Consider the following 27,402-nt stretch of genomic DNA (forward strand, 5'->3'; position numbering starts at 1 on the left):
AGGCCTAGTGAGATTCAGGTGAGCTCATTAGTCCTGGATACACGGGCCTGAAGTTGTGCGAAGCCTGGGTCAGGAGACCACCCAATGCGGCCGACCTCACTTCACAGATCCAGGTCTGCTCCTAATTTACTCTGTGACCAAAGCAAACCCTTGCTGTGTCTTGTTTCATCTTTCTGATCTGTCAAGTGAGAATAATGACACGTGCCCTACCTACTTTACTGGCACTGAATAGAAGGAGACAATGAATGTGAAGATACACTAAAGAGAATTAAAATTGCCGTCTGAAAGGAAGGGACTCCCTAGAGCGCTTCAGTGTCCTAATTAGGAAGTGAGGGGACAATAAGATAACTTCCAAACATGTTTGTCATGGATTAAAAAAAATACCCACTCACTTAGTGGCTGAGTCACTACTCTAACCACGGTTGTGTGTATGTTAGATCATTTGAAAAGGGGTGAGTAATCTGCGTTCCACAGCTGAAAAGACTTCCAAGCTCCCATAACCTGGCAAACAGACTTCGGAATGAGGCCCTCCCCTCATTGCTGGCAGGGGACGCCGAGAAGATGGAGGAGGAGGTTGAGTCAGAGGGAAAAAGTTACTGTCACTCTGGAAAAGAGTCTGTAGACACCTGGAGAAGGAGTATCTGTTATGTTTAACTAGGAGCCAATATGATCAAAGAAAGCCCCACATTTATGTCTGTCCCCCTGGTGTGAGCGTATTTGTTCTCTGGGCTCACGCCCATGAATCGTAAGCATCTTCTGAGTAACTCAATACTGGGAAGTATTCTGCGGTGTAGAGATTCGTGAAACGCTTCTCCTACACAAAAGTTCCGAGCGCGATCTCAGGCAGAGGAAATAATTCAAGCCGTGGCCCTGCTGCGGCTGACGACGCGGCTGCCCACCGGGGGACCCCGCCCGGGCCGCTTCTCCCGGACTCAGATCCATTTCAGGTCAACAGCCCAGAAGGACACGGCCAGACTGTGAATATCGGCCTCTTCGGACCCCAGCCTCCCGTTTCAGGGCTTTTCCACCCCAAGCGAGGTGTCCCTTTTCCTAACCTCTATCACTACTGAACAGGCCTTACCTTAGTCACTTATACTTTACTACGAACACATTTGGGTTCAGGAAACATTTGTCCTTTGTACTATAATTCAATCTTTTAAGTATGGAAGTGAAAGGTCTTAGGTGCTATTAAAATAATTTCAGCCGTCAGCAAATAGGTGCGGGGAGGCTGGGGGAGGCACATCCAATTGCCCTGGAATCTCACCCTTCCCGCAGGGGAGGCCAGTCCCGAGAGGGAACTGAATGTACCCATTTGGGGGGCTTCGGGGTCACTTGCGTCATGGGGCACAAGGGTAGAGGGGAGGGCTTTCTTCCTCCCTTCAGGGCCGCCGTCTTACCTGCTCTCCGTCCTGGAGCTGCCATGGCCTCTGCAGGTCGCCGCTGTGGCCCCACGGCCCGCTCACGGGTCCCTCCCGCTCCTCGGGCGCTCCTTCTTCTCCCCCGACACCTCCCGCGTGTCTGGGAGCCCGTGCTCACTGCGGCGCCCTCCTCAGGCCCGCCCGGCCTGTTTCAGCTTCTCTCCCGCCCACGCTTCCCCGGGGGCGTCCCAGGTTGTTCCCATCAGCGATGATACCCGCAGGTGCCGGGGCTCCAGGGAAGAGGACTGGGCGGGGCCTCGGGTGGAAGCGGGCGAAGTGAAATGGGGCCTGGCTCGGGGGACAATTGGGAGCCCAGGTCATCAACCGGCATCAGGCTCAGGTGCCCGCATGTGCGCGGAGGTGGGGAAGGTCAGCACCAAGTGGAGAAAACTGTTGGCATTAATTACAGGTCCTGGAATACCTAATAAAGAGCAAAGAAAAACCTAAAAGCATTGGTTTTGGCTGGAAATACACTACCAATTGTATTGTTTATAAACGTCCCCCAATCGCCACTTGTTCTATTAAATACAAAGTATAATAAAATTAACTTATCAGAAGTGATGTTTGATAATTTGGATCAGCTTTCTTAGTTGGCGGCCCATGTAATACAATCCCCTCATGGGCTCACAACTATTTGCTGACAACCTCCAAATCTTCACCCACCTTTAGATCCACAGCTGCCTATCAGAAGCCTCCCCTCTGATGTCACCCCGTGGAAAGTCCACAGTCCTTTCTGTTTCGGCGGCGGCGGTGTCAACACCAGCACCCATCCAGGTGCCCCCATCTGGGTGTCGGGGTAGGTGTCAGCCCAGACTCCTGTCTTCGCCCCTCTTGCTCCCCCCTGCCCAACAGCTGCACCTCTCTCCATATGACATCTCAACCCTGGCTTCTGACGCGCTACCATTTCTCACCTTCGTCCTTGGAACACTCTCCACATTAGCACCTGCCCCCAGACCTGCTACCCTTAAATAGGCAGAGCGAGCTTTCTAAAGTTCATACCAAAGCATACACTTTTTGGCATGTAACTCTTGAATAGCTTCCCCATTGTTGATGAGATTCCTCAGCATCGAACATAAGTCCTTTCATGATCAAACCCCTACTTTTCCCCCAGCCCAATATAATCTCTGTTATTTCACCCGCTGGGAGTAACTCATAATTATCTCTGGTGGGTCTCTTGTTTTACTTCACTCTTTCTTTTTCATGGGCCACACGCACTGCTGAAAATGAGAGGGCTGGTTCCAGTTCAAAGCCTTTCGCAGGTCTGAGCGCTCAGCCAGAAGTTCTGCATCTGTAGTCTATTAGCTCTCCTGATCGCATTTTGTTATCCTCCTTGCAGCAGAAAAAACAAACAGCTGTGTCTCCCACAGTCTCTGCCTTCCTCCCAACGTCGAAGAGGCTCTCCCCCAGGTGACCCCCTGCGACCCCGTGGAGTTCCTTCCTCTGCGGTGGCCTTACCCTCCCAGTTGTCCAGTCTTATCGCCACCCTCCTGTTTCTGGCAGTTTCTGATAAATCGCCCCTTTCCCCATCCCCCTCGCCCTGTTCTGTGATGATCTTCCAAGGTCCTAGATCCGGTGCTTCACACTGGATGCTGGTTGCCAGCGATTCCCACATGTTTGCTTCTGCCCGCATTATATGACGTTCAACGTGGGACACCTTCAGCATCACTGGCTGGGGCAACCTCAGCTCTAAGGAGGAGGGTTGCAGGTGTGATTTGGGGATTTGGCTTATCTCCCCATAATCTGCATTAGACCTCTCCCAAGCCATCCCTAGCAAACAGAATCCGTGTGGAGACAGTGTGTTCACAGTGCAAAGATAGCTCCCCTTGCAACCAGACTGCCAACCTTAAGCTCCTAAAAGTAAAATTTGGAATCACCACAGACCGGCTCTCTGCAATGTTGCTTAGTTTTTGACATTGGGCTCTCTTGGAGAAATTTCTTCCAAGACTCTGGAGTTGCCTGGAGGAAGCAAGCTAATTTTGCACCTTCCCAGGTTAGCCACTCATAGCTGCTTCTTCATTCCCTTTTGTGGTGTCTAAGCATGACCCAGGCCCATTGATTCCAGTGCTGTCCAATATGTAGTGCCAGCCCCCTGTGGCTATTTGAAATGTGGCCGCTCTGAACTGAGATGTGCTGGAAGCATAAAATACACACTGCATATTGAAGACTTAGCATCAGATAATGAAAAACATCATTAATAATTTTACATTAATTACATGTTGAAATGTTAAATTTTAGATATACTTCATTAAATACAACATTATTACTACTAAATTCATTTATCTCTTTTTACTCTTTAAAATGTGCTACTAGAAAATTTAAAATTACATGTCACCTGCATTATATTTCTGTTGGACAATGCTGGACTAGACCTTGGCTCAGTCTTAAATGTCTTAATATACCTTCCAAAGGCTTGCAGTATGTGCTATGTGTTCCTTCTTCCCCACCCCTGGCAATGCTTAAATGAGTAATTAGATGTTTTGATGATAAACCCCAAATTCCTATCCGCATTGTCCCCAGATGGCAATGGGGGAAAGTATGTAAACTGACTCATAGGGGCAACCACAGATATTCAGAGTTCTGGTAGTAACTGAGTTAACAGAGCTTTCTTTTTTTCCCTTCTCACACTTCTTTTGAAGATGTAGACAAGGATAAAACATTACTGAATTCCTTGTAGCTTAAAACCACACAACATCAACATTTATCCACAAGCATTACAACATTACAACACATAGCAATACTGAAAAAGCAAAGCTAGTTGGCTACTCCCCCTTCATCACTGAGAATTTGGTCATCCCATTGGAGCTATTTCATTGTCTTCAAGTCTGGAAGTTTATCCTTGGGCTAATGCACAGTGACTGAATATTAACCATGTCATTGATCTGGATAGTGTTTTCAAGTCTAGCAACCATGAAAATCCTGTTTGTTTAAACAGATTATCCTTAGCTCACTGTGTTCATTACCTCTTACTGATTGGAGAGAATATGCTTGAGTTTCTCATGTATAAAATATATGTGTTAAAGAAAAACAACTCTTAGGAAGGTATGGGGTTTGCCTTGATAGTAATTATTTTTCATAAGAGAACTTAAATCAGGATCTGAACAATGAATTGAGCATCCTCAACAGCCTACAGTTATGGCTTTAATCCCTGGTTACCTTCCCAAGGAGAACACCCTGCTCCAGAGCTGCGTGCTCGCTCAGGGCCTCCAGAGGCCCTCCCCGCCCCTCCCCTTCTCTCTGGAGACTGAGAGCCAGCAAATGATCAGCAACTCCGGGCTGTGAATGGCTTTCTTTGCTTTCGGCTCTGTTTTGATTTGCACCCACGTCATTATCCTGAACATAACTTCATTGGAAGGAATACCAATCTTTCAAACAAATAAAAAGAGCAGCGATGATCTAGTTCTGTTTCTATAATAAGGGAGCTTCTAAGGATGAGTTGAATCTAATTTCAGGCCAATTCAACCTTGATGCCACTGAGAAAACCACAAACCTGAGTAGTGATTCATGAATTCACAGCTGCTGAAGATGAATCCACCGGCTGATAGTACCATTCATTTATCAGGCTTTTCATTGGCAAAGAATGGAACCCTGAACCACGAAATATAAAATTAGATACATTTAAGTGTTTTTTCAAGCCGCATCTCCATAACCCTTTGCCACCCTTTACTTTTAGGTTGTGTGGGAAGTGGAATTTCTACAAATGGCCCAAAAGCTCAAGGTCCCAATACCTGCAATCCATGAATGTGATAAGATCTCACTCCCATGACTGTGTTATGCCTACAGCACAGTCGACTTCAAAAGGGGAGATGACAGAGGTGGGACTGATCAAGTGAGCCTTGGAAAGTGAGAATTTTCTCCACCTGGTGGCAGAAGAGGATGGCAAAAGGAGGCATCAGGAAGGTTCTAAGCATGAAAAGGATTCCACACACCATTGCTGGCCTGAAGATGGAGCGGCCAAGTGATGAGAAATGTATGTGGCGTGTAGAAGCTTAGAGTGGTCCCCAGATGACAGCCAGCAAGAAAATGGGGACCTCAGAACTCTAGCCACAAGGAACTGGATTCTGTCAACAACTGAAGAATCACTGAAGCAGGTAAGAGTTTGGTTGGTTGACACCTTGGTTTTGGCCTGTGAGGCCCTAAGTAGAGAAGCCAGCTGAGCCCATGTGGATTTCTTTTTTTTTTAATTTTTAAATTAATTTTATTCAAGTAGAGTTGATTTACAATGTTCTGTTAATTACTGCTAAACAGCAAAGTGATTCAGTTATACATATACATACACTCTTTTTCACATTGTTTTCCATTATGATTCATCATAGGATATTGAATATAGTTCCCTGTGCTATACAGTAGGACCTTGTTGTTTATCCATTCTATATATAATAGTTTGCATCTGCTAATCCCAAATTCCCAATCCATCCCTCCCCCACCTACCCCTTGGCAACCACAAGTCTGTTCTCTATGTCTGTGAGTCTGTTTCTGTTTCGTAGATAAGTCCATTTGTGTCATATTTTAGATTCCATGTGGAGTTACTGACTGACTGAACTGTGAGATGATGAATGGGTGTTGATTTGAGCTGCTAGCTTTGTGGTCATTTGTTATGCAGCAATAGAAAATGAATACACCTTGGTAATTTGCTGATTGGATTCTATAGCTTTTTTTTTTTTTTTTTGTGGTTCATAATCCACTGAGTTTATATGCTGTGTGGCCTCAGGTGAATTACTTGTCCTTTTTGAGCCTATAAAACCTGCCTCACTGAGTTTTTATGAAGATTAAATGGGACCCACGTAAAGTGTTCACTGCAGACCCTGGTGCTCTGCAGGATCTCAGTCAAGCTCCTTCTCTGCATGTGTATTTTCACAGTTCCCATCATCCCCCTAAACACAGGGCTTCCTGCATATTACTGCACAGGGCCAGGGACGCTGTAGGTGCTCGATACATGTGCACTGGGTCTATACACAAACAATACTCATATTGTATTTATGTGTTGGAAAATGAACATATTAAAAATGTATACAAAGAAGTCCCTGTTTTCAAGCTGCCCAAAGTTTGTAGGCGAGAATTATGTAAACAAAGCATAGCAATACGATCCCATTCATGCTACTAGGTACCAAATGCTAGGCCACAGCACCCTTCCACTGCTCCAAGAGGAGGAGTGATTTTGCAAGTGGACATAAGCAGGTGCAGAGAAGTTTTCAGTGATTAGGGACTGGAGGGAGGCCTGGTTTGGGTGGAGGGCAGGGTGCCTGAGTGGGGTATGATGGAAGGTGGAACTCATGCATTAAGCTGGGGACAGACTGCATTTCATGCCAACGGGTTTGGGCTTCTTCCTTCTGGCTCTGGGGAGCTTTCAGAGCATTTTTGGCAGAGTAACCTGATCAGATTTGTATATGAGAAAGGAAACACTGGTGTGGGATGGAGGGACTGCATAGGATGGATTGCAGAAGAAGAGACTGGCAGAACCGAAACAGGCCGCTAATTTACCGATATTATTTAATGCTCGAGAAAAATACACACAAATCTACTGAAGCCCACTATTCAGAGTGAGGTCCTGCGATTCTAACACTTAGTATAATATCCTTTATAAAAAGGAATGTGCCTGCCCTGCTGGACAGCAAAGCAAGGACTTCCTGTATGGGGAGGCACGGTGCCAGTTAGCTACTGCCCGAGCTGGTGAGCACTGGAAGGGTGGAAGCGGGGAAGGCAGGCGTCTGGACCCCACAGATTACAACTACAGTCTGGATTTTGGCAGAAACAGGGCTGGAACAGCACCTTCCTAGGGCTGACTGGGGGTGAGGGTGTTGGATTCCCTTCTAACTGGGAAACTTCCAGGAGTTCAGAGGAAGGATGAAAAGATACTTACTTCTGAAGTAACACCTGGGAATTCCTTTTCACATAGAAACAATGTTATAAATAGGTTCCATGGCTGGCCTCTGGAATGAACAACAGCAAGTCTGAAATCCAGTCCATTTGTAACTTTATTATTATATTGTCTTCTGGATAATTTACTAACAACCAGATTTTGGGAACAGGACCTGTTTGTAAAATGGAGATTCTCTGTGGTTAAGAGTTTATAATCATGCTAGGTAACCTGCTATAAATTCAAGGTTGTCTTGAGAATTCCACGTGTTGCTGCAGAGAACTAGATCAGGAGCTATTGGCTAAGGATAATGGCTTGGAAACATTTCTATTTGAAAATGAATCACAGTTTATGTTTTTACTAGAATAGAACTTTATTTGTGGCATCAAGATTTTAAAAAATAGTTTTATATTTTAAAGTATGCAATAAATTTTGATACATTAATCTTGATATCTTTTTCCCATATGAGAAGATTTTAAAAAACAATGTCAAGTGGCTTATAATCCAAACGAATTGTTTAACTTGATAATTCTCTGGAATAATTTCAGCATTATAAATAAAAAATGAAAACAAATAACCATTTAAATTAGGATGAAATGCATTTGTAGCACAATTTTATGTCTGTTAAAATTTGTTTGATTACAGAGAAAATAATAGGCTAAAACTATGTGCTTATAATTCTAAAAAAAACCTGACGTCCTTGCTTTACATAAATGACCCTATTTACTTCCAGCCGTAGAATGCATTTGAGAAACTTTGCTATCTGGGATGAGGGGCTGTGTTGCTTGATACAGGTTCCTTTTGGACCATCAGTGCACACCTGGGAGATGATGGTCTGTGGCTGGGGGCTGGTGGGAGTGTCTGGTCTCTTTAACACCCTGTTTTATCTGAGTCACAGAATCATCCAAGTGAATGAGTCGGACGAAAAGCAAGCTTTATATTTTCTCAGGCTCTGATATCTGCTGTATTTCACAGAAGCGATATTTAAACAGTCATGTGGTAAAATCTTGTTTTAACAAAAATAGTTTTCACATTCAGTTCTACATAATGAGAACATTCCAAAATGCATTGGCCCATATTAATATTACTTTGCTCATGTGGAAAAAATGAATTCTGATGGTAAGATCCATGTACAGATAAACATGCATATGTATATCTGTATATATTCAATATCAGAGATGTTCCTACTTCCTTGTCTGTCAGCAGTCATTTTATTTTTAAATGAAGAGATTTTTCTTTGGGAGTGTAGTTCGTGTTCACACCTGATTTGACAAAATCTGATGGTCAGCACAAGGCACCTTCTGATCGTATGATACTTTACAAAGCATCTTTCTGGAATTTATGATAATCTTACATGACAATGAGAGTGCGCATGATTATTTTCCTTTGACAGGTGAAGAACCAGGAGCCCAGAGAGGTGAAGTATGCTGCTTCAGTTTAAACATTTGGTAAGTGATAAAATTAGGGCTACACCTGGTGGTCTCCCCTGAATGCTAGTTAGCAAGGTGAAGATAAGACACAGGGTACACAGATCTGTGAATTACTCTCCCTAAGCTGAGTTGCTGATGTGCTGTTTGGAAAGTGGTTTTGCCTCTGTCACATGGGAGATCCCTACCAGGTGCTGAATGGTACCCATTGTGTTAGACCCCAACAAACTTTAACCAAGAGCCAGATGCACTTCTTACAACTCTCAGAATATGCATATATATATATATATATATATATATATATATATATATATATATGTGTGTGTGTATTTAAGAAGATTAATAACATATATTTACAATTACCCCTAAATCACGAAGATACCATGTTGAGAAATAGCTTTATCTTTTTGCAAGAGCATTTTCTATATAATCATTCAAATGTAGGTATAAAATATATAAATACAGTCTTGGCACACTTATGTTTGCAGGTGCACTGGAACACTTTCCCTTTTGCCTTATTCTGCTCACCCCGGCTTTTGATTGTTTGAAAATTCCTTTACACATCTCTAAGTTCCTTGAGGATGGGGACTCAGCTAGATTTCTTTGAAGCTGACAACCTTTACCCCAGGGCCTAGACAGAGCTATGCACCTCGCAGGCATTCAGTAAACCTTCACTGAATGCATGCACAGGATTTTTATGTACTTCAGTTTGGCTAAAGTCGGAGTCTATCTGTAGCATTTTGCCTAAAGAGTTCTGGATTTATAGCAAAACATTTTAATAGTAAACAGGTTTTTAAAAAAGCATAAGAAATAGGGTAATTTAATACAAATTATGCATTATAACTATTCTTTGGTTATTTTTAACAAATTATTTGGTTTTTTTGACTCAGGTGAAATACTAAAAATATAAAAATGCAACTGCAGAGATTAGCTTAATCTGTAAACATAATAAACCCTGTAAACATATATTCACTACATAATTGTGCAAGAGTAAAGAATGACTAGTAAAGGCAAGTGTTATACATTTAACTTAGTTCTTCAAGGCTTATTTAGGAATACTGCTTTGTCAAGCTTTAGTTTGAAGAAGGAATTCTTTTAACTAAACTAACACAGTAAAGAGTGATGATTCTACCAATGAACCATGAGGATGTACAGGCAAGAGGGAGGCGTTAATACCTTTAACCCTTCGCAAATTTGAATTTGCTTCACGTCTCATGAACCACCTTGCTTAGTAAAACCGCATATTAACAAAAGCCAAATGCTTTTTAAAACGAAGAAGTAAACAGCTTTTTGCAAGTGAATCAGTTGACTAAAAATATAGGTAACATACTTTCTAAGATTTTTCCAAAAATCTGGGCAGTAACGTGCAATAGGCAGGTCTACAAAATAATAACTAGCTGCAGGCAGCACTGAGTATATTGTAGTGTACTCAATATTAAAGTTTTCTTCCCCAATTTCAGTTTCCTTCTCAAAAAGCATCAAACTTTTCACACATGACACTTATCACAAATATTTCACAGTTATAATTTCAGTAGTTTAAGAAACTGCCTGGCAAATACTGTAAAAGAGGTAAATGTCAAGGACAAAACTCACGATTTCAGGCACACAGGACTTATATCCTAGAGGGTGAACTCAAGGTAGAACAAAACAACTGCGTAAAAGCAACACCTTATATAAGTGAATGAAATAATGGAAAAGTTGTCATACTACTTCTTCTAATTCTTTGACGTGATTTTCTCCAATATCTGGGAAGCATCAATGGCCAAGGGTTAGTAGTTCCCTGGAAAATTTTAAGTCAAGATTTTGCTTATAAAAAAGCGAGAGTAAAACACCAGAGACTGTTACTTGTAATCTAATCAACGCCATCAAAACCCTGAGTGTTCTCAATGGCCATCTGAAGTTTATCCCATAATTCTTCAAATGACTCATACGGTGGCAAGTCCAAGCGATTAAAGCTGAAAGAACAGAGAGGGGCTGGTTATTGAAGACACTACAAAGCGAGTTCCCAGGGCAAACTATTCATGGTGCAGCTATGCATGCTATGTTTCAACCACACGAAAAGACCTTTTCTCCTCAGGGAGAAGGAATGTTTAGGATGGGACTCTAGGTGTGGACTCTCCCCATGAATTCTTGGTGGTGACCTCTCACCTCCACCCTGATCTCCAAATGTCTGGGCTCCTGTCATTTGAACCTTCAAAACGGAGTGTTCTAGTCCTTCTTGGGATGGCTCATCATTCACGTGATGGAAGCAAGATATGGTCAACAGTTTACCTTTTTTTTTTTTTTTTTTTGGCTGTACCGTGTGGCATCTGGGATCTTAGTTCCCTGACCAGGGATTGAACCCATGCCCCCTGCAGTGGAAGCACCGAATCTTAACCACTGGACCGCCAGGGAAGTCCCCTGGTCAAAAGTTTAGATGGGTCTCTCCAATGTTCAGCTACCTGGTCTTCAGGCCTGCCCAGTAAAGAAACAGCTGTTCCTGGGTTGGTGTCGCTGTCTCCCGGTCCTCCTCCTCCTCTCCTCTCCCCCCTCCCCCTCCATATCTGCCACCAACACAGCACAGAGGGAACTAGACCTTCCGTACCCAGACTGTTAGAGGACCTTCTGTCTCTGAGGACTTGTTCTCTAGGGTCAGAGAAACTGCTTACCATGTATGAGCTCTTGGCAGCTTCTCAGGGGTGCCCCACTGCTCAACTGTAAATGACTGTGGTCCGTTTGAGCCTACAAGGAAGAAGAGTTGCTTTGGTTTCAATTAGTCTTACAGGAATTTCTGGGCATTTCACAACTCACTTTTGCTAATGCAGAACTTAAACACACAGAGAACATCTAGTTTCTTTAAACTCAAAAGAAATAATGTTGTCCTGGGCCTGATGACTTTACTGTCCAGCCATGAAACGAGGACTCCTCCTCTATCAGTGCATTTGGGACCACAGTATCACTCTGCCCTGGGGCAGGGGGTGGGGGTTGTGTGTCTGACGGGGCTTTTGCTGTTTCCTAGCCCTGCATTTCTATATACCGCCTCTGTCGTAGGTACACAGAAAATGTGCGTTTTTGAGTCCCACTGAAAACAGCTTTTTCTGATTATTTTTTCTCTATTGCTTTATTTTTTTTTGGAGTGAGATTATATAATGAAAGATGTAAAAATCACCTGAAATTCCACCATTAAATCTGAGTAAACATCCTATCATGAATCTTTTTGTGCATGTGCATCTATATAGGATTTTATGTGCATGGGATCATGTTATACATGCTACATTTTCCTCTTATTATACACATTCTTAGAAACTTTTTTTTTCCTTTGGAGTTTTTGCTTAGTTCTTCCTCCTCCAATTCTCAACATCCTTCAACCTCCCAGGTCATCAATGCTGTCAACACGATGAGACACCTTCCATACTTCTCTCCATGTCTTAGACTCATATCCAAAAATGTGTGTGTGAGGATAATTGTCAGAAGCAGCACTAAAAATACCTAAATTTTCCATATTACTCTTTTCTCAAAAAGCATTGCTTTTCACACATCACCCATCACAATTATCCATACAGTTAAAATTTCAGTACTTTTGTCACTGTGTTTTCCATAGCATGGAATCATATTTCCCTTCCTCTTGATTCTCTCACCTAAACAATCCATCTGGAAAACTTCCTGTAAGTCAACCAATATCAATGTAACATACTTTTGCGTGGAAGTTCGCACTTGGCTTCCCGAGGCACCCCTTTCCCCTTCGCGAGTAGAGCCTGGGTACAGAATGTCACCATCCTTTGCCTGATTTCACCAAACAAGCCTTCTGACAGGTCTCCCATCATCTAGCTTTCTCCTGGCTTCAGTCCATCTTCTCCAGGATGACCCAGGATCTTGGTGCTCTGGCCAGGTGTCAGGCCTGAGCCTCTGAGGTGGGAGAGCCGAGTTCAGGACATTGGTCCACAAGAGACCTCCCGGCCCCTCGTAATATCAATAGGTGAGAGCTCTCCCAGAGATCTCTATCTCAACGCTAAGACCCAGCTCCCCTCCACAACCAGCAAGCTCCAGTGCTGGACACCCCAAGCCAAACAACTAGCAAGACAGGAACACAACCCCACCCATTACCAGAGAGGCTGCCTAAAATCATAATAAGTTCACAGACACCCCAAAACACACCACCAGATGTGGTCCTGCCCACCAGAAAGAGAAGATCCAGCCTCATCCACCAGAACACAGGCACCAGTCCCCTCCACCAGGAAGCCTACACAACCCACTGAACCAACCTTACCCACTGGGGTCAGACACCAAAAACAATGGGAACTATGAACCTGCAGCCTGTGAACCCCAAACACAGTAAGTTAAGCAAAATGAGAAGACAGAGAAATACACAGCAGATGAAGGAGCAAGGTAAAAACCCACCAGACCAAACAAATGAGGAGGAAATAGGCATCTACCCGAAAAAGAATTCAGAGTAATAAAAGTAAAGATGATCCAAAATCTTGGGAATAGAATGGAGAAAATACAAGAAACGTTTAACAAGGACCTAGAAGAACTAAAGAGCAAACAAACAATGATGAACAACACAATAAATGAAATTAAAAATTCTCTAGAAGGAATCAATAGCAGAATAACTGAGGTAGAAGAAAGGATAAGTGACCTGGAAGATAAAATAGTGGAAATAACTACCGCAGAGCAGAATAAAGAAAAAAGAATGAAAAGAATTGAGGACAGTCTCAGAGACCTCTGGGACAACATTAAACGCACCAACATTCGAAATATAGGGGTCACAGAAGAAGAAGAGAAAAAGAAAGGGACTGAGAAAGTATTTGAAGAGATTATAGTTGAAAACTTCGCTAATATGGGAAAGGAAATACTCAGTCAAGTTCAGGAAGTGCAGAGAGTCCCATACAGGATAAATCCAAGGAGAAACACACCAAGACACATATTAATCAAACTATTAAAAATTAAACACAAAGAAAAAATATTAAAACCAGCAAGGGAAAAGCAACAAATAACATACAGGGGAATCCCCATAAGGTTAACAGCTGATCCTTCAGCAGACACTCTGCAAGCCAGAAGGGTGTGGCAGGACATATTTAAAGTGATGAAAGGGAAAAGCCTACAACCAAGATTACTCTACCCAGCAAGGATCTCATTCAGATTCGAAGGAGAAATTAAAACCTTTACAGACAAGCAAAAGCTAAGAGAATTCAGCACTACCAAACCAGCTCTACAACAAATGCTAAAGGAACTTCTCTAGGCAGGAAACACAAGAGAAGGAAAAGACCTACAATAACAAACCCAAAACAATTAAGAAAATGGTAACAGGAACATACATATCAATAATTACCTTAAATGTAAATGAATTAAATGCTCCAACCAAAAGACAAAGACTGGCTGAATGGATACAAAAACAAGACCCGTATAGATGCTGCTTACAAGAGACCCACTTCAGACCTAGGGACACATACAGACTGACAGTGAGGGGATGGAAAAAGATATTTCATGCAAATGGAAATCAAAAGAAAGCTGGAGTAGCAATTCTCATATCAGATAGAATAGACTTTAAAATAAAGACTATTACAAGAGACAAAGAAGGACAATACATAATGATCAAGGGATCAACCCAAGAAGATGATACAACAATTGTAAATATTTATGCACCCAACATAGGAGCACCTCAATACATAGGGCAAATGCTAACAACCATAAAAGGGGAAATTGACAGTAACGCAGTAATATTAGGGAACTTTAACACCCCACTTTCACCAATGGACAGATGATCCAAAATGAAAATAAATAAGGAAACACAAACTTTAAATGACACATTAAACAAGATGGACTTAATTGATATTTATAGGACATTCCACCCCAAAACAACAGAATACACTTTCTTCTCAAGTACTAATGGAACATACTTCAGGATAGATCATATCTTGGGTCACAAATCAAGCCTTGGTAAATTTAAGAAAATTGAAATCATATCAAGTATCTTTTCCGACCACAACACTATAGGACTAGATATCAATTACAGGAAAAAAACGGTAAAAAATACAAATACATGGAGACTAATCAATACTCTACTAAATAACCAAGAGATCACTGAAGAAATCAAAGAGGAAATCAAAAAATATCTATAAACAAATGACAATGAAAACACGACGACCCAAAACCTATGGGATGCAGCAAAAGCAGTTCTAAGAGAGAAGTTTATAGCAATACAATCCTACCTCAAGAAACAAGAAAAATCTCAAATAAACAACCTAAACTTACACCTAAAGCAATTAGAGAAAGAAGAACAAAAAACCTCACAAAGTTAGCAGAAGGAAAGAAATCATAAAGACCAGATCAGAAATAAATGAAAAAGAAATGAAGGAAACAATAGCAAAGATCAATAAAACTAAAAGCTGGTTCTTTGAGAAGATAAACAAAATTGATAAACCACTAGCCAGACACAGAATTAAAAATGAAAGAGGAGAAGTAACAACTGACACTGCAGAAATACAAAGGATCATGAGAGATTACTACAAGCAAGTATATGCCAATAAAATGGACAACCTGGAAGAAATGGACAAATTTTTAGAAAAGCACAACCTTCTGAGACTGAACCAGGAAGAAATAGAAAATAGAAACAGACCAATCACAAGCACTGAAATTGAAACTGTGATTAAAAATCTTCCAACAGGGCTTCCCTGGTGGCACAGTGGTTGAGAGTCTGCCTGCCAATGCAGGGGACACGGGTTCGAGCCCTGGTCTGGGAAGATCCCACATGCCGGGGAGCAACTGGGCCCGTGAGCCACAACTGTTGAGCCTGCGCGTCTGGAGCCTGTGCTCCGCAACAGGAGAGGCCGCGATAGTGAGAGGCCCGCGCACCGCAATGAAGAGTGACCCCCGCTTGCCGAAACTAGAGAAAGCCCTTGCACAGAAATGAAGACCCAACACAGCTAAAATAAATAAATAAATAAATTTAAAAAATCTTCCAACAAACAAAAGGCCAGGACCAGATGGCTTCACAGGTGAATTCTATCAAACATTTAGAGAAGAGCTAACATCCATCCTTCTCAAACGCTTCCAAAAAATTGCAGAGGAAGGAACACTCCCAAACTCATTCTATGAGGCCACCATCTCTCTGACACCAAAACCAGACAAAGATACTCAAAAAAAGAAAATTACAGACCAGTATCACTGATGAATACAGATGCAAAAATCCTCAACAAAATACTAGCAAACAGAATCCAACAACTCATTAAAAGGATCATACACCATGATCAAGTGGGGTTTATCCCAGGGATGCAAGGACTTTTCAATATATGCAAATCAATCAGTGTGATACACCATAATAACAAATTGAAGGATAAAAACCATATGATCATCTCAATAGATGCAGAGAAAGCTTTCGACAAAATTCAACACCCATTTATGATAAAAACTCTCCAGAAAGTGGGCATAGAGGGAACCTACCTCAACATAATAAAGGCCATATATGACAAACCTACAGCAAACATCATTCTCAATGGTGAAAAACTGAGACCATTTCCTCTAAGATCAGGAACAAGACAAGAATGTCCACTCTTGCCACTATTATTCAACATAGTTTTGGAAGTCCTAGCCATGGCAATCAGAGGAGAAAAAGAAATAAAAGGAATACAAATTGAAAAAGAAGAAGTGAAACTGTCACTGTTTGCAGATGACATGATACTATACATAGAGAATACTAAAGATGCTACCAGAAAACTACTAGAGCTAACAATGAATTTGGTAAAGTAGCAGGATATAAAATTAATGCACAGACATCTCTTGCATTCCTATACACTAATGATGAAAAATCTGAAAGAGAAATCAAGGAAACACTCCCATTTACCATTGCAACAAAAAGAATAAAATACCTAGGAATAAACCTATCTAAGGAGACAAAAGACCTGTATGCAGAAAACTATAAGACACTGATGAAAGAAATTAAAGATGATAAAAACAGATGGTGAGATATACCATGTTCTTGGATGGGAAGAGTCAACATTGTGAAAATGACTCTACTATCCAAAGCAATGTACAGATTCAGTGCAATCCCTATCAAGCTACCAATGGCATTTTTCACAGAACTAGAACAAAAAATGTCACAATCTGTATGGAAACACAAAAGACCCTGAATAGCCAAAGCAATCCTGAGAAAGAAAAACGGAGCTGGAAGAATTAGTCTCCCTGACTTCAGACTATACTACAAAGCTACAGTAATCAAGACAGTATGATACTGACACAAAAACAGAAATATAGCTCAATGGAACAGGATAGAAAGCCCAAAGATAAACCCACACACATATGGTCACCTTATCTTTCATAAAGGAGGCAAGAGTATACAATGGAGAAAAGACAGCCTCTTCAATAAGTGGTGCTGGGAAAACTGGACAGCTACATGTAAAAGAATGAAATTAGAACACTCTGTAACATCATACAAAACAATAAACTCAAAATGGATTAAAGACCTAAATTTAAGGCCAGACACTATAAAACTCTTAGAGGAGAACATAGGTAGAACACTCTATGACATAAATCACAGCAAGATCCTTTGTGACCCACCTCCTAGGGAAAGGGAAATAAAAACAAAAATAAACAAATGGGACCTAATGAAACTTAAAAGCTTTTGCACAGCAAAGGAAACCATAAACAAGATGAAAAGACAACCCTCAGAATGGGAGAAAATATTTGCAAACGAAGCAACTGACAAAGGATTAATCTCCAAAATATACAAGCAGCTCATGCAGCTCAATATCAAAAAAACAAACAACCCAATCCAAAAATGGGCAGAAGACCTAAATAGACATTTCTCCAGAGAAGATATACAGATTGCCAACAAACATATGAGAGGACGCTCAACATCACTAATTATTAGAGAAATGCAAATCAAAACTACAATGAGGTATCACCTCACACCAGTCAGAATGGCTATCATCAAAAAATCTACAAACAATAAATGCTGGAGAAGGTGTGGAGAAAAGGGAACCCCATTGCACTGTTGGTGGGAATGTAAATTGATACAGCCACTTTGAAGAACCGTATGGAAGTTCCTTAAAAAATTAAAAATAGAATTACCATATGACCTAGCAATCCCACTACTGGGCATATGCCCTGAGAAAACCATAATTTAAAAAGAGTCATGTACCACAATGTTCACTGCAGCACTATTTACAATAGCCATGACATGGAAGCAACCTAAGTGTCCATCATCGGATGAATGGATAAAGAAGATGTGGCACATATATACAATGGAATATTACTCAGCCATAAAAAGAAACAAAATTGATTTATTTGTAGTGGGGTGGATGGACCTAGAGTCTGTCATACAGAGTGAAGTAAGTCAGAAAGAGAAAAACAAATACTGTATGCTAACACATATATATGGAATCTAAAAAAAAAAAAAGGTTCTGAAGAACCTAGGGGCAGGACAGGAATAAAGATGCAGACGTAGAGAATGGACTTGAGGACTTGGGGAGGGGGTAGGGTAAGCTGGGATGAAGTGAGAGAGTAGCATGGACATATATACACCACCAAATGTAAAATAGCTAGCTAGTGGGAAGCAGCCGCATAGCACAGGGAGATCAGCTCGGTGCTTTGTGACCACCTAGAGGGGTGGGATAGGGAGGGTGGGAGGGAGATGCAAGAAGGAGGGGATATGGGGATATAGGTATACGTATAGCTGATTCACTTTGTGATACAGCAGAAACTAACACACCATTGTAAAGGAATTATACTCCAATAAAGATGTTAAAAAAAATGTAACATACTTTTTATTGGCTAGATAATACTGTACTGTAATATTAACATTATGAAGCAACTTCTACTTCTTTTGTAAACCCTTAAGAATTTGAATTTATATTCTAAGACTAATAACTCTGGACCTGTGTGTGGGATATCTCCCCCAAATTCCAAAAAATTCATGATATCAGTGGATGGCTGTAGGCCTGGGCTGCATAAAAGAGGGCAGTGGATCTAGAGATGGAAGGGGTGTTTGCCCTGCTTAATTGGATTTGTCTTTCCAGTGAGCACATTGGTGAGCAGCAAAGCTCTTGTCTCAGCCTTCCTACTGGGAATGGTTACTCTAGGTGGAGAAGTGGCAGCTGCTTGACAGGTTCTGCAAACAGATATAAATGAAGCTTAACAAGGAAACCAGGTTTACCAAGGAGGGGACAGTAGGGCTCCAATCTTGGCTATACTCTCTCTGAAAGATTTGTTCTTCTTGGTATCTTTAAAAGCAAGTAAATGTCATTCCAATAAACAGAATATTTAACTTCATTTGGTCCGTTCTTTCCCCCAAATGTATTCTACTATGATACTCTCTGTGTTTTGTTGTACGCTTATTAACACCCTGTGGAACTTTACACGCTGCCTGCCCTAAACCATCACACTACAGGCAATGCTTTTTCTGTAATGGAATGCAGGGTGGGAATCAAATTTAAAATTCAAGAATGGGCAGTAACTTGAGTCATTTCATGTTTCCAGTTTTCTCCTTTGCTATCTGATTAGAAGGTGTACATATATTTTGACCTACTTCAGTGTATCTAATTATAATCATTTTAAAATCTTAATTTTTTTAATTAAGCTAAATATTTGTAGAAATGATAGAAGCCTGAAGACTAGTCAGCCATGAAGAAGACAACTGGCATAAGCTCCATCTTTTAATGATCTACGGAAATCCTTACCATACAGTTCAGCAAATCCATTCATAGGCACACGGGATGTGCCAGTGACAAACTGAAGTAATCGTATTCTTTTTTCTGAGTCCATCATTACAACAGCCTGCAAAAGATAAAAGCAGCACTTAGGAACATCACTGGAAAAAACCGGTAACAAAACTATCCTGAAAAATATGCTATCAGAATTTAGTTAGAGCATTAATGATCACTTATGAAATTTGCATGTTTCTTTTAGTTCAAGCTGTGCTTATGGGTGGTTCATGAAGTTCTTGAAACTTCATTTCCAAGGCTACATGGTAACTCTTTAGAGTGGGATTATAGCCTAATAAAGTGACAAAATTTCCTCTCAGGTGTGACTCATGGCTTTTAAAAAATTGTTATTTACTGGTATTATTGAGTAGCATACACATCTCTGTATAAGATGGAAAATCACATTCCAAGGAGCCATGCAGGAGTCCCAGAGAATACACTGCAGGTTATTACAAGTTCCCTTGAAGAGTCCCAACTTTAGTAAGGAATCAAGTGCCTATCTCAGCTGTCACTACCACTTACTACGTTCTGCACATTTTACTTATCTAAAAATATGTATGGAGGTTGGAATCATATCCAGAAGGTAAACGTATACAGTACAAAATCAAAGATAATTTTGGCAGGGCTATATATATTTTTTGTCTTATCTCTATGTGATCCACTAGTATAGTAAAATATGATTGAATCTACTGAAAAGTAATTTATGGAAATAGAAGCTTTCCATTACCTTCCAAAACCACTGGATGACTTGATGATTTACACTGTAGCCATTTTTGTACTTTGTGTGTTCTCTCCAGTCATTCACATCGACATCTCCCAAGCCACACATCAGAAGCTACGTAATAAGAAATGTCAAACTGTAGACATGAAGAATAATTGGAACAAAAGTCCTGTTTTAAGATAAGAACAATATTTCTTACCTCTAGTTCATTTTCATCAAAAATTTTGATAAGATCCTGTGGTATCAGTTCAAAAAATCCCTAGTAGAAAGAATATATTTAAAACCCTGGTCAGTGGGGTCAATGGACAATCCCATACTTCGTCTTCTTCCACTACACATTCATGGGCTCTTAACTGACATTTCAGTGTTGGCAAGAAAGTATACATGTCTTTTCTCTCACTGATTCCTCAAAGTGGCTATTTTAAAACTTCCCCACAATTTTTAAGTCTCCTCCTCCTCCATGTCACCCCTTCTTTACAGCAGATAATTTCTACTTGAGAGAGAAAATAGAGGCAATTCTGCAGGATGGAATTCCCTCAACCTTCTGCATCCCCATGTACCAACCAGCACCAACATCCACGAGGGCCTCCTCCCCACTGCTGTGGAGAGAGGGACCACTTCCTCTCTGTGCTTCATCTGCTTCCTCAAGGATGTCATCACTGAACCTTTACTAGCTCACTCTTTTTTTTTTTTTTAATTTATTTATTTATGGCTGTGTTGGGTCTTCGTTTCTGTGCGAGGGCTTTCTCTAGTTGTGGCAAGTGGGGGCCACTCTTCATCGCGGTGCACGGGCCTCTCACTATCGCGGCCTCTCTTGTTGCGGAGCACAGGCTCCAGAAGCGCAGGCTCAGTAATTGTGGCTCACGGGCCCAGCTGCTCCGCGGCATGTGGGATCTTCCCAGACCAGGGCTCGAACCCGTGTCTCCTGCATTGGCAGGCAGATTCTTAACCACTGCGCCACCAGGGAAGCCCTACTAGCTCACTCTTGATGCATCTAAATTTGTTCAAGCCTTATCTACCTTAAAAACAAAACAAGAAAGCAAGCCCCTCTTTCTGCTCTCCACGTTCTGGACAGTGTTACTACGCATTTCCAAATCCCCTTGCTCACCCCCATCTATCCCTCAACCACTGCAATCTGACCTCTTCATCAATGCTTCCCTGAAGGTGTCCTGGAGAAACTCAAAGACAGCTTTGCAGCTACATCTAATACATGCTTTTAAGTTCCCTATCTTATTTGACTTCTCTGCACTACGATATTGTTGACAACACCTTTGTTCTTGAAACTCTGCTGTTGTTTATGGTTTTCCTCCTATGTCTCTGTCTGCCTTTGCTGATTTCCTTTGATGTCTCCGTTTCTCCTGTCTGTTCCTTAAATGTTGGTGTTCCCACATCCCCGCGTGTGGCCATCCACTTTCACCATTCTTACTGTTCTTTTGAATTTTCCATCTTGTCTAGTCCACACCTCCACTACACACATGCAGAGGATCCCCAGATCTCTATCCTTTAAATCACCCTAAGCTATAGATCTCCTTTCCTGAGAGCCACTCACGTGCACACACAGCTTTCTTCCCACTGTCCTTACCATTTCTCCCCGGGATTACTGCAGCACTTTCCCAACTAGCCTCTGCGGCTCGTCTTGCCCTCTCTAGCTCACTACATACCACTTCCAGAATGATCTGACCAAAATGTATCAATACATTGAATCCTGGTGTTCTATTGTTAATAGCCTTTAATGCCACCTTCTTGCCTCACTGGACTTCAGAGAAAACTCCAAACAAACAGGGCCCCCATCATCTGGTTCTTCCCATCTCTCCAGGCTTAATTTCACCTCTTGCATCCTCTTATCCAGTACAGCAATTGCTTGTATTCTCTCTAACGTGTGCCCAGTCTGTCTACCGCCACACTTCACAGGTGCTGCCCCCTCTGCTTAGAATTGCATTTCCTCTTCCTCTGTGGCTGGCCGATCCCTTGAGCCCTCCCCTCCCCTGCCTCCACCTCTCTCTGCTCTGGTTTCTACCTCTCTTCTCTGCTCACCTAGTACTGCAGGCTTCCCTCTGTCCATTTCCCCCTTTAGAGTCTCTGCTCCTTGACAGCAGGACCTATGTCTTTTTGCCTCTCGCATAGCACCAGATACAGTCAGTGCTCAATGTTGAATAAATGAAAAAGTATGTGATAAATAGTTAACAGAAGACTTTTAGTTAGCTTAGGAAATGAATGCCCTGACAACAGCCTAAATGTCTATCAATTGGGAAGTTTAAATAACTTATGAATTTAGAGTATGAATAAAAGGCAGACACAAAGAAAGGTCACTATATATCTTGACATGTAAAGACCTCCAATAAGTATTTGATACGAGAAGAAAGTGAGTCACAAACCAACATGTATGATGTGACGCCATTTAGGAAAAGAAACAAATAGTATATTCCACCATCCCTCTAGCACTCTTGTACCTTTGTTCACCTAAGGTTACTTAAGGTGAGGGGAGTGGGACTGGGAAAGGTGAGGGGGATCCATGTTAAGGAGGACTGTTTATTGCATGGATTTCTTTTTTTTTTTTTTTTTAAACGCCTTTTAAATTTTATTTATTTATTTATTTATTTATGGCTGTGTTGGGTCTTCGTTTCTGTGCGAGGGCTTTCTCTAGTTGCGGCAAGCGGGGGCCACTCTTCATCGCGGTGCGCAGGCCTCTCACCATCGCGGCCTCTCTTGTTGCGGAGCACAGGCTCCAGATGCACAGGCTCCAGATGCGCAGGCTCAGTAATTGTGGCTCACGGGCCTAGTTGCTCCGCGGCATGTGGGATCTTTCCAGACCAGGGCTCGAACCCGTGTCCCCTGCATTGGCAGGCGGATTCTCAACCACTGCACCACCAGGGAAGCCCACATGGATTTCTTGAATGATTGCGTTTTAACTCAACATCTATTCATTTAATATTTTGTCAGTATGAAAATTAATTTTAAATGGTTTTAAAAAGTCATATACTACTTTTTCTCTGACATGATAAGGACCAATATTTAAAACTTACGGACTGTACTTTGAAATTATAGAAGAGGAAACAAAATAAATACCTCTTTAAAAGCAGCCATTTGCTTCTGGATTCGGTTTACAAATCGCCATTGTATTACAAGACTAAAAGAAACAAAACATTTCATCTTTTTCACAGGAAACAAGAAAAACTGTTAAGGTACATGTATTCTGGTTAGAAACAAAAAATAAAGACTAGCTAAGCCCAAGGCAAAAACTGAACATGAGTGAGTAATATGACATGGTTACAGAAAGAAAAAAAGAACATTGAGGCTCTGACTCTGGGGTAAGAGAAAGAAGGTACAAAGAGTCTTCCCAGAAAGAAGTATAAAATTATTTCCAATAAAGAATTTACTAAATAGAGTAAAATACTTACAACAAAATACTTACTAAATATATTCCTTTTTGTTCTTATTGGTGACGACTATTTCTGATCCGCCGTTTTTCAACTCATGTTGATGAGTCTAAAATTAAGCATGATACCTTGATATGTTATTTTAGTGAAAAAAATTAAGTATACATATGATAGTTATACCAGAAACCTGGTGTTTTAAATTAAATCCATTCAAAAGCTAAGAAAACTTGAAATATTAGTTTTACTAAAATAAATATGGAATGAGTCCAATGTTAAAGAAGCAGAAATTCTTTCTGAGAGACAGCTTTCATTACTGGAAAATAAATTTAAAAATAGAGTGCAGAAATATGTTGAATATATGCATTATTTAACATCTAAACTTAAGTTATAACATTTCACTTAAGTTATTAAACTTAAGTTCTAAAGTTCCACAATTTATGTACCATTTTAATTAATCAAAATTTACAAACCTGTCCAAAAAGTTCTTCATCTATGACAAACCTGAGGTCCAGTTCTGTTGGATCGTTTTCAAGAATCCATCTTAGTGAATTGTAATACTCACTATCCTAAATGGGAAAGATTGCATATTTAAAATTTGTATATAGAAAGAAGATACCTGAATCTGCAGAGAAAGTATGCTGAGGGTCTGAATAATTGGACAAAAGATGAAAAGGTCAGTTGGACATCTTTTACACACACACACAAGTATTACAAAGAGTTGAATGACCAGTAAGTATAAGTGCATATATCAATAGCGTGGTGCCTGCTTAAAAGTTTCGAAGTCTATCTCTGTTTGGAAGTAGTGGAGGCACAGACTTTATTATCCAGTTAAAGGGTCAGTTTTGACATGAATCCTAACTGCCATGGATACTCAGGAGCACTCAACGCCTGTTTCACATGGCTGGTGAGACTGTGTTTGAAGCGTTTAAGCAGCTCTGAGAAGGCTGTTATTTATACCTGGCCAAAGTGGAAGAAAAATCTCAAATTAAATACAAAACTTCAGTTAACCAATGCCAATAACTGTGCAATTTTATGATTTACGAAGAATTATACTGTTCACACGAATAACGTGTCACAAAAATGGGACTTGGTAATACGGACGAGGTCTTGGAATCCACGTGTTCACACACTGTGTGATGCTATTCAGTGTAGGTTACAAAGTTATAGTCAAGGATTTAATCCTTGGATTTCTGTTTCTTTTTTTAATTTTTAAATTTTATTTATTTATTTTTATACAGCAGGTTGTTATTAGTTATCCATTTTATACATATCAGTGTATACATGTCAATCCCAATCTCCCAATTCATCACACCACCACCCACCCCCCACTTTCCCCCCTTGGTGTCCATACGTTTGTTCTCTACATCTGTGTCTCAATTTCTGCCCTGCAAACCAGTTCAACTGTACCATTTTTCTAGGTTCCACATATATGCGTTAATATACAATATTTGTTTTTCTCTTTCTGACTTACTTCACTCTGTATGACAGTCTCTTGATTCATCCACATCTCTACAAATGACCCAATTTCGTTCCTTTTTATGGCTGAGTAATATTCCATTGTATATATGTACCACAACTTCTTTATCCATTCATCTGTCGATGGACATTTAGGTTGCTTCCATGTCCTGGCTATTGTAAATTGTGCTGCAGTGAACATTGGGGTGCATGTGTCTTTTTGAATTATGGTTTTCTCTGGGTATATGCCCAGTAGTGGGATTGCTGGGTCATATGGTAATTCTATTTTTAGTTTTTTAAGGAACCTCCATACTGTTCTCCATACTGCCTATATCAATTTACATTCCCACCAACAGTGCAAGAGGGTTCCCTTTTCCCCACACCTTCTCCAGCATTTGTTGTTTGTAGATTTTCTGATGATGCCCATTCTAACTGGTGTGAGGTGATACCTCATTGTAGTTTTGATTTGCATTTCTCTAATAATTAGAGATGTTGAGCAACTTCTCATGTGCTTCTTGGCCATCTGTATGTCTTCTTTGGAGAAATGTCTCTTTAGGTCTTCTGCCCATTTTTTGATTGGATTGTTTGTTTTTTTAATATTGAGCTGCATGAGCTGTTTATATATTTTGGAGATTAATCCTTTGTCTGTTGATTCATTTGGAAATATTTTCTCCTATTCTAAAGGTTGTCTTTTTGTCTTGTTTGTAGTTTCCTTTGCTTTGCAAAAGCTTTTAAGTTTCATTAGGTCCCATTTGTTTATTTTTGTTTTTATTTCCATTACTCTAGGAGGTGGATCAAAAAGGATCTTGCTGTGATTTATGTCAAAGAGCGTTCTTCCTATGTTTTCCTCTAAGAGTTTTATAGTGTTCAGCCTTACATTTAGGTCTTGAATCCATTTTGAGTTTAGTTTTGTGTATGATGTTACGGAGTGTTCTAATTTCATTCTTTTACATGTAGCTGTCCAGTTTTCCCAGCACCACTTATTGAAGACTGTCTTTTCTCCATTGTATATCCTTGCCTCCTTTGTGATAGATTAGTTGACCATAGGTGAGTGGGTTTATCTCTGGGCTTTCTATCCTGTTCCAGTGATCTATATTTCTGTTTTTGTGCCAGTATCATACTCTCTTGATTACTGTAGCTTTGTAGTATAGTCTGAAGTCTGGGAGTCTGATTCCTCCAGCTCCGTTTTTTTCCCTCAAGACTGCTTTGGCTATTAGAGGTCTTTTGTGTCTCCATACAAATTTTAAGATTTTTTGTTCTAAGTCTGTAAAAAATGCCACTGGTAATTGATAGGGATTGCATTCAATCTGTAGATTGCTTTGGGTAGTATAGTCATTTTCACAATATTAATTCTTCCAATCCAAAAACATGGTATATCTCTCCAACTGTTTGTATCAACTTTAATTTCTTTCAACAGTGTCTTATAGTTTTCTGCATACAACTCTTTTGTCTCCTTAGGTAGGTTTATTCCTAGGTATTTTATTCTTTTTGTTGCAATGGTAAATGGGAGTGTTTCCTTAATTTCTCTTTCAGATTTTTCATCATTAGTGTATAGGAATGCAAGAGATTTCTGTGCATTAATTTTGTATCTTGCAACTTTACCAAATTCATTGATTAGCTCTAGTAGTTTTCTGGTGGCATCTTTAGGATTCCCTATGTATAGTATCATGTCATCTGCAAACAGTGACAGTTTCACTTCTTCTTTTCCAATTTGTATTCCTTTTATTTCTTTTTCTCCTCTGATTGCCATGGCTAGGACTTCCAAAACTATGTTGAATAATAGTGGCAAGAGTGGACATTCTTGTCTTGTTCCTGATCTTAGAGGAAATGCTTTCAGTTTTTCACCATTGAGAATGATGTTTGCTGTAGGTTTGTCATACATGGCCTTTATTATGTTGAGGTAGGTTCCCTCTATGCCCACTTTCTGGAGAGTTTTTATCATTAATGGGTGTTGAATTTTGTCAAAAGCTTTTTCTGCATCTATTGAGATGATCATATGGTTTTTATCCTTCAATTTGTTAATACGGTGTATCACATTGATTGATTTGCGTATATTGAAGAATCCTTGCATCCCTGGGATAAATTCCACTTGATCATGGTGTATGATCCTTTTAATGTGTTGTTGGATTCTGTCTGCTAGTATTTTGTTGAGGATTTTTGCATCTATATTCATCAGTGATACTGGTCTGTAATTTTCTTTTTTTGAGTATCTTTGTCTGGTTTTGGTATCAGGGTGATGGTGGCCTCATAGAATGGGTTTGGGAGTGTTCCTTCCTCTGCAATTTTTTTGGAAGAGTTTGAGAAGGATGGGTGTTAGCTCTTCTCTAAATGTTTGATAGAATTCACCTGTGAAGCCGTCTGGGCCTGAACTTTTTTTGTGATTTTAAATCACAGTTTCAATTTTATTACTTGTGATTGGTCTGTTCATATTTTCTATTTCTTCCTGGTTCAGTCTTGGAAGGTTCTACTTTTCT

The 27,402-nt window shown here is 40.5% G+C and overlaps 1 protein-coding gene and 1 long non-coding RNA gene across 5 annotated transcripts in view; one reads left to right on the plus strand and one right to left on the minus strand.

Moving 5' to 3' along the window:
* Positions 1-1,847: 1,847 nt before the first annotated feature.
* LOC309654120 overlaps positions 1,848-27,402 on the plus strand; it is a 35,438-nt gene continuing 9,883 nt past the window's right edge. Inside the window, exons 1-2 of one of the 3 annotated variants that reach the window (XR_014259897.1) lie at positions 1,848-5,506; positions 8,666-8,720. This is a non-coding gene — a long non-coding RNA (uncharacterized lncRNA). Of the gene's footprint in view, positions 5,507-8,663; positions 8,721-27,402 lie in introns of those variants that run through there. The other 2 variants (XR_014259898.1, XR_014259899.1) reach the window with 2 other exon arrangements.
* Positions 8,047-27,402, minus strand: part of NEDD4 (NEDD4 E3 ubiquitin protein ligase) — a 147,567-nt gene continuing 128,211 nt past the window's right edge. For both annotated transcript variants that reach the window (XM_082444960.1, XM_082444959.1), the window contains 8 exons: positions 23,944-24,039; positions 23,509-23,582; positions 23,163-23,223; positions 20,296-20,355; positions 20,103-20,210; positions 19,352-19,448; positions 11,348-11,420; positions 8,047-10,654 (listed from right to left, as the gene is read on the minus strand). In XM_082444960.1, the coding sequence (XP_082301086.1) occupies positions 10,552-10,654; positions 11,348-11,420; positions 19,352-19,448; positions 20,103-20,210; positions 20,296-20,355; positions 23,163-23,223; positions 23,509-23,582; positions 23,944-24,039 (672 nt within the window). In that variant the 3' untranslated portion in view covers positions 8,047-10,551. The remainder of the gene's footprint in view (positions 10,655-11,347; positions 11,421-19,351; positions 19,449-20,102; positions 20,211-20,295; positions 20,356-23,162; positions 23,224-23,508; positions 23,583-23,943; positions 24,040-27,402) is intronic.

This window comes from Balaenoptera physalus, assembly GCF_965194825.1.
Source record: "Balaenoptera physalus genome assembly, chromosome: 2".
Taxonomy (NCBI): Eukaryota; Metazoa; Chordata; class Mammalia; order Artiodactyla; family Balaenopteridae; genus Balaenoptera; species Balaenoptera physalus.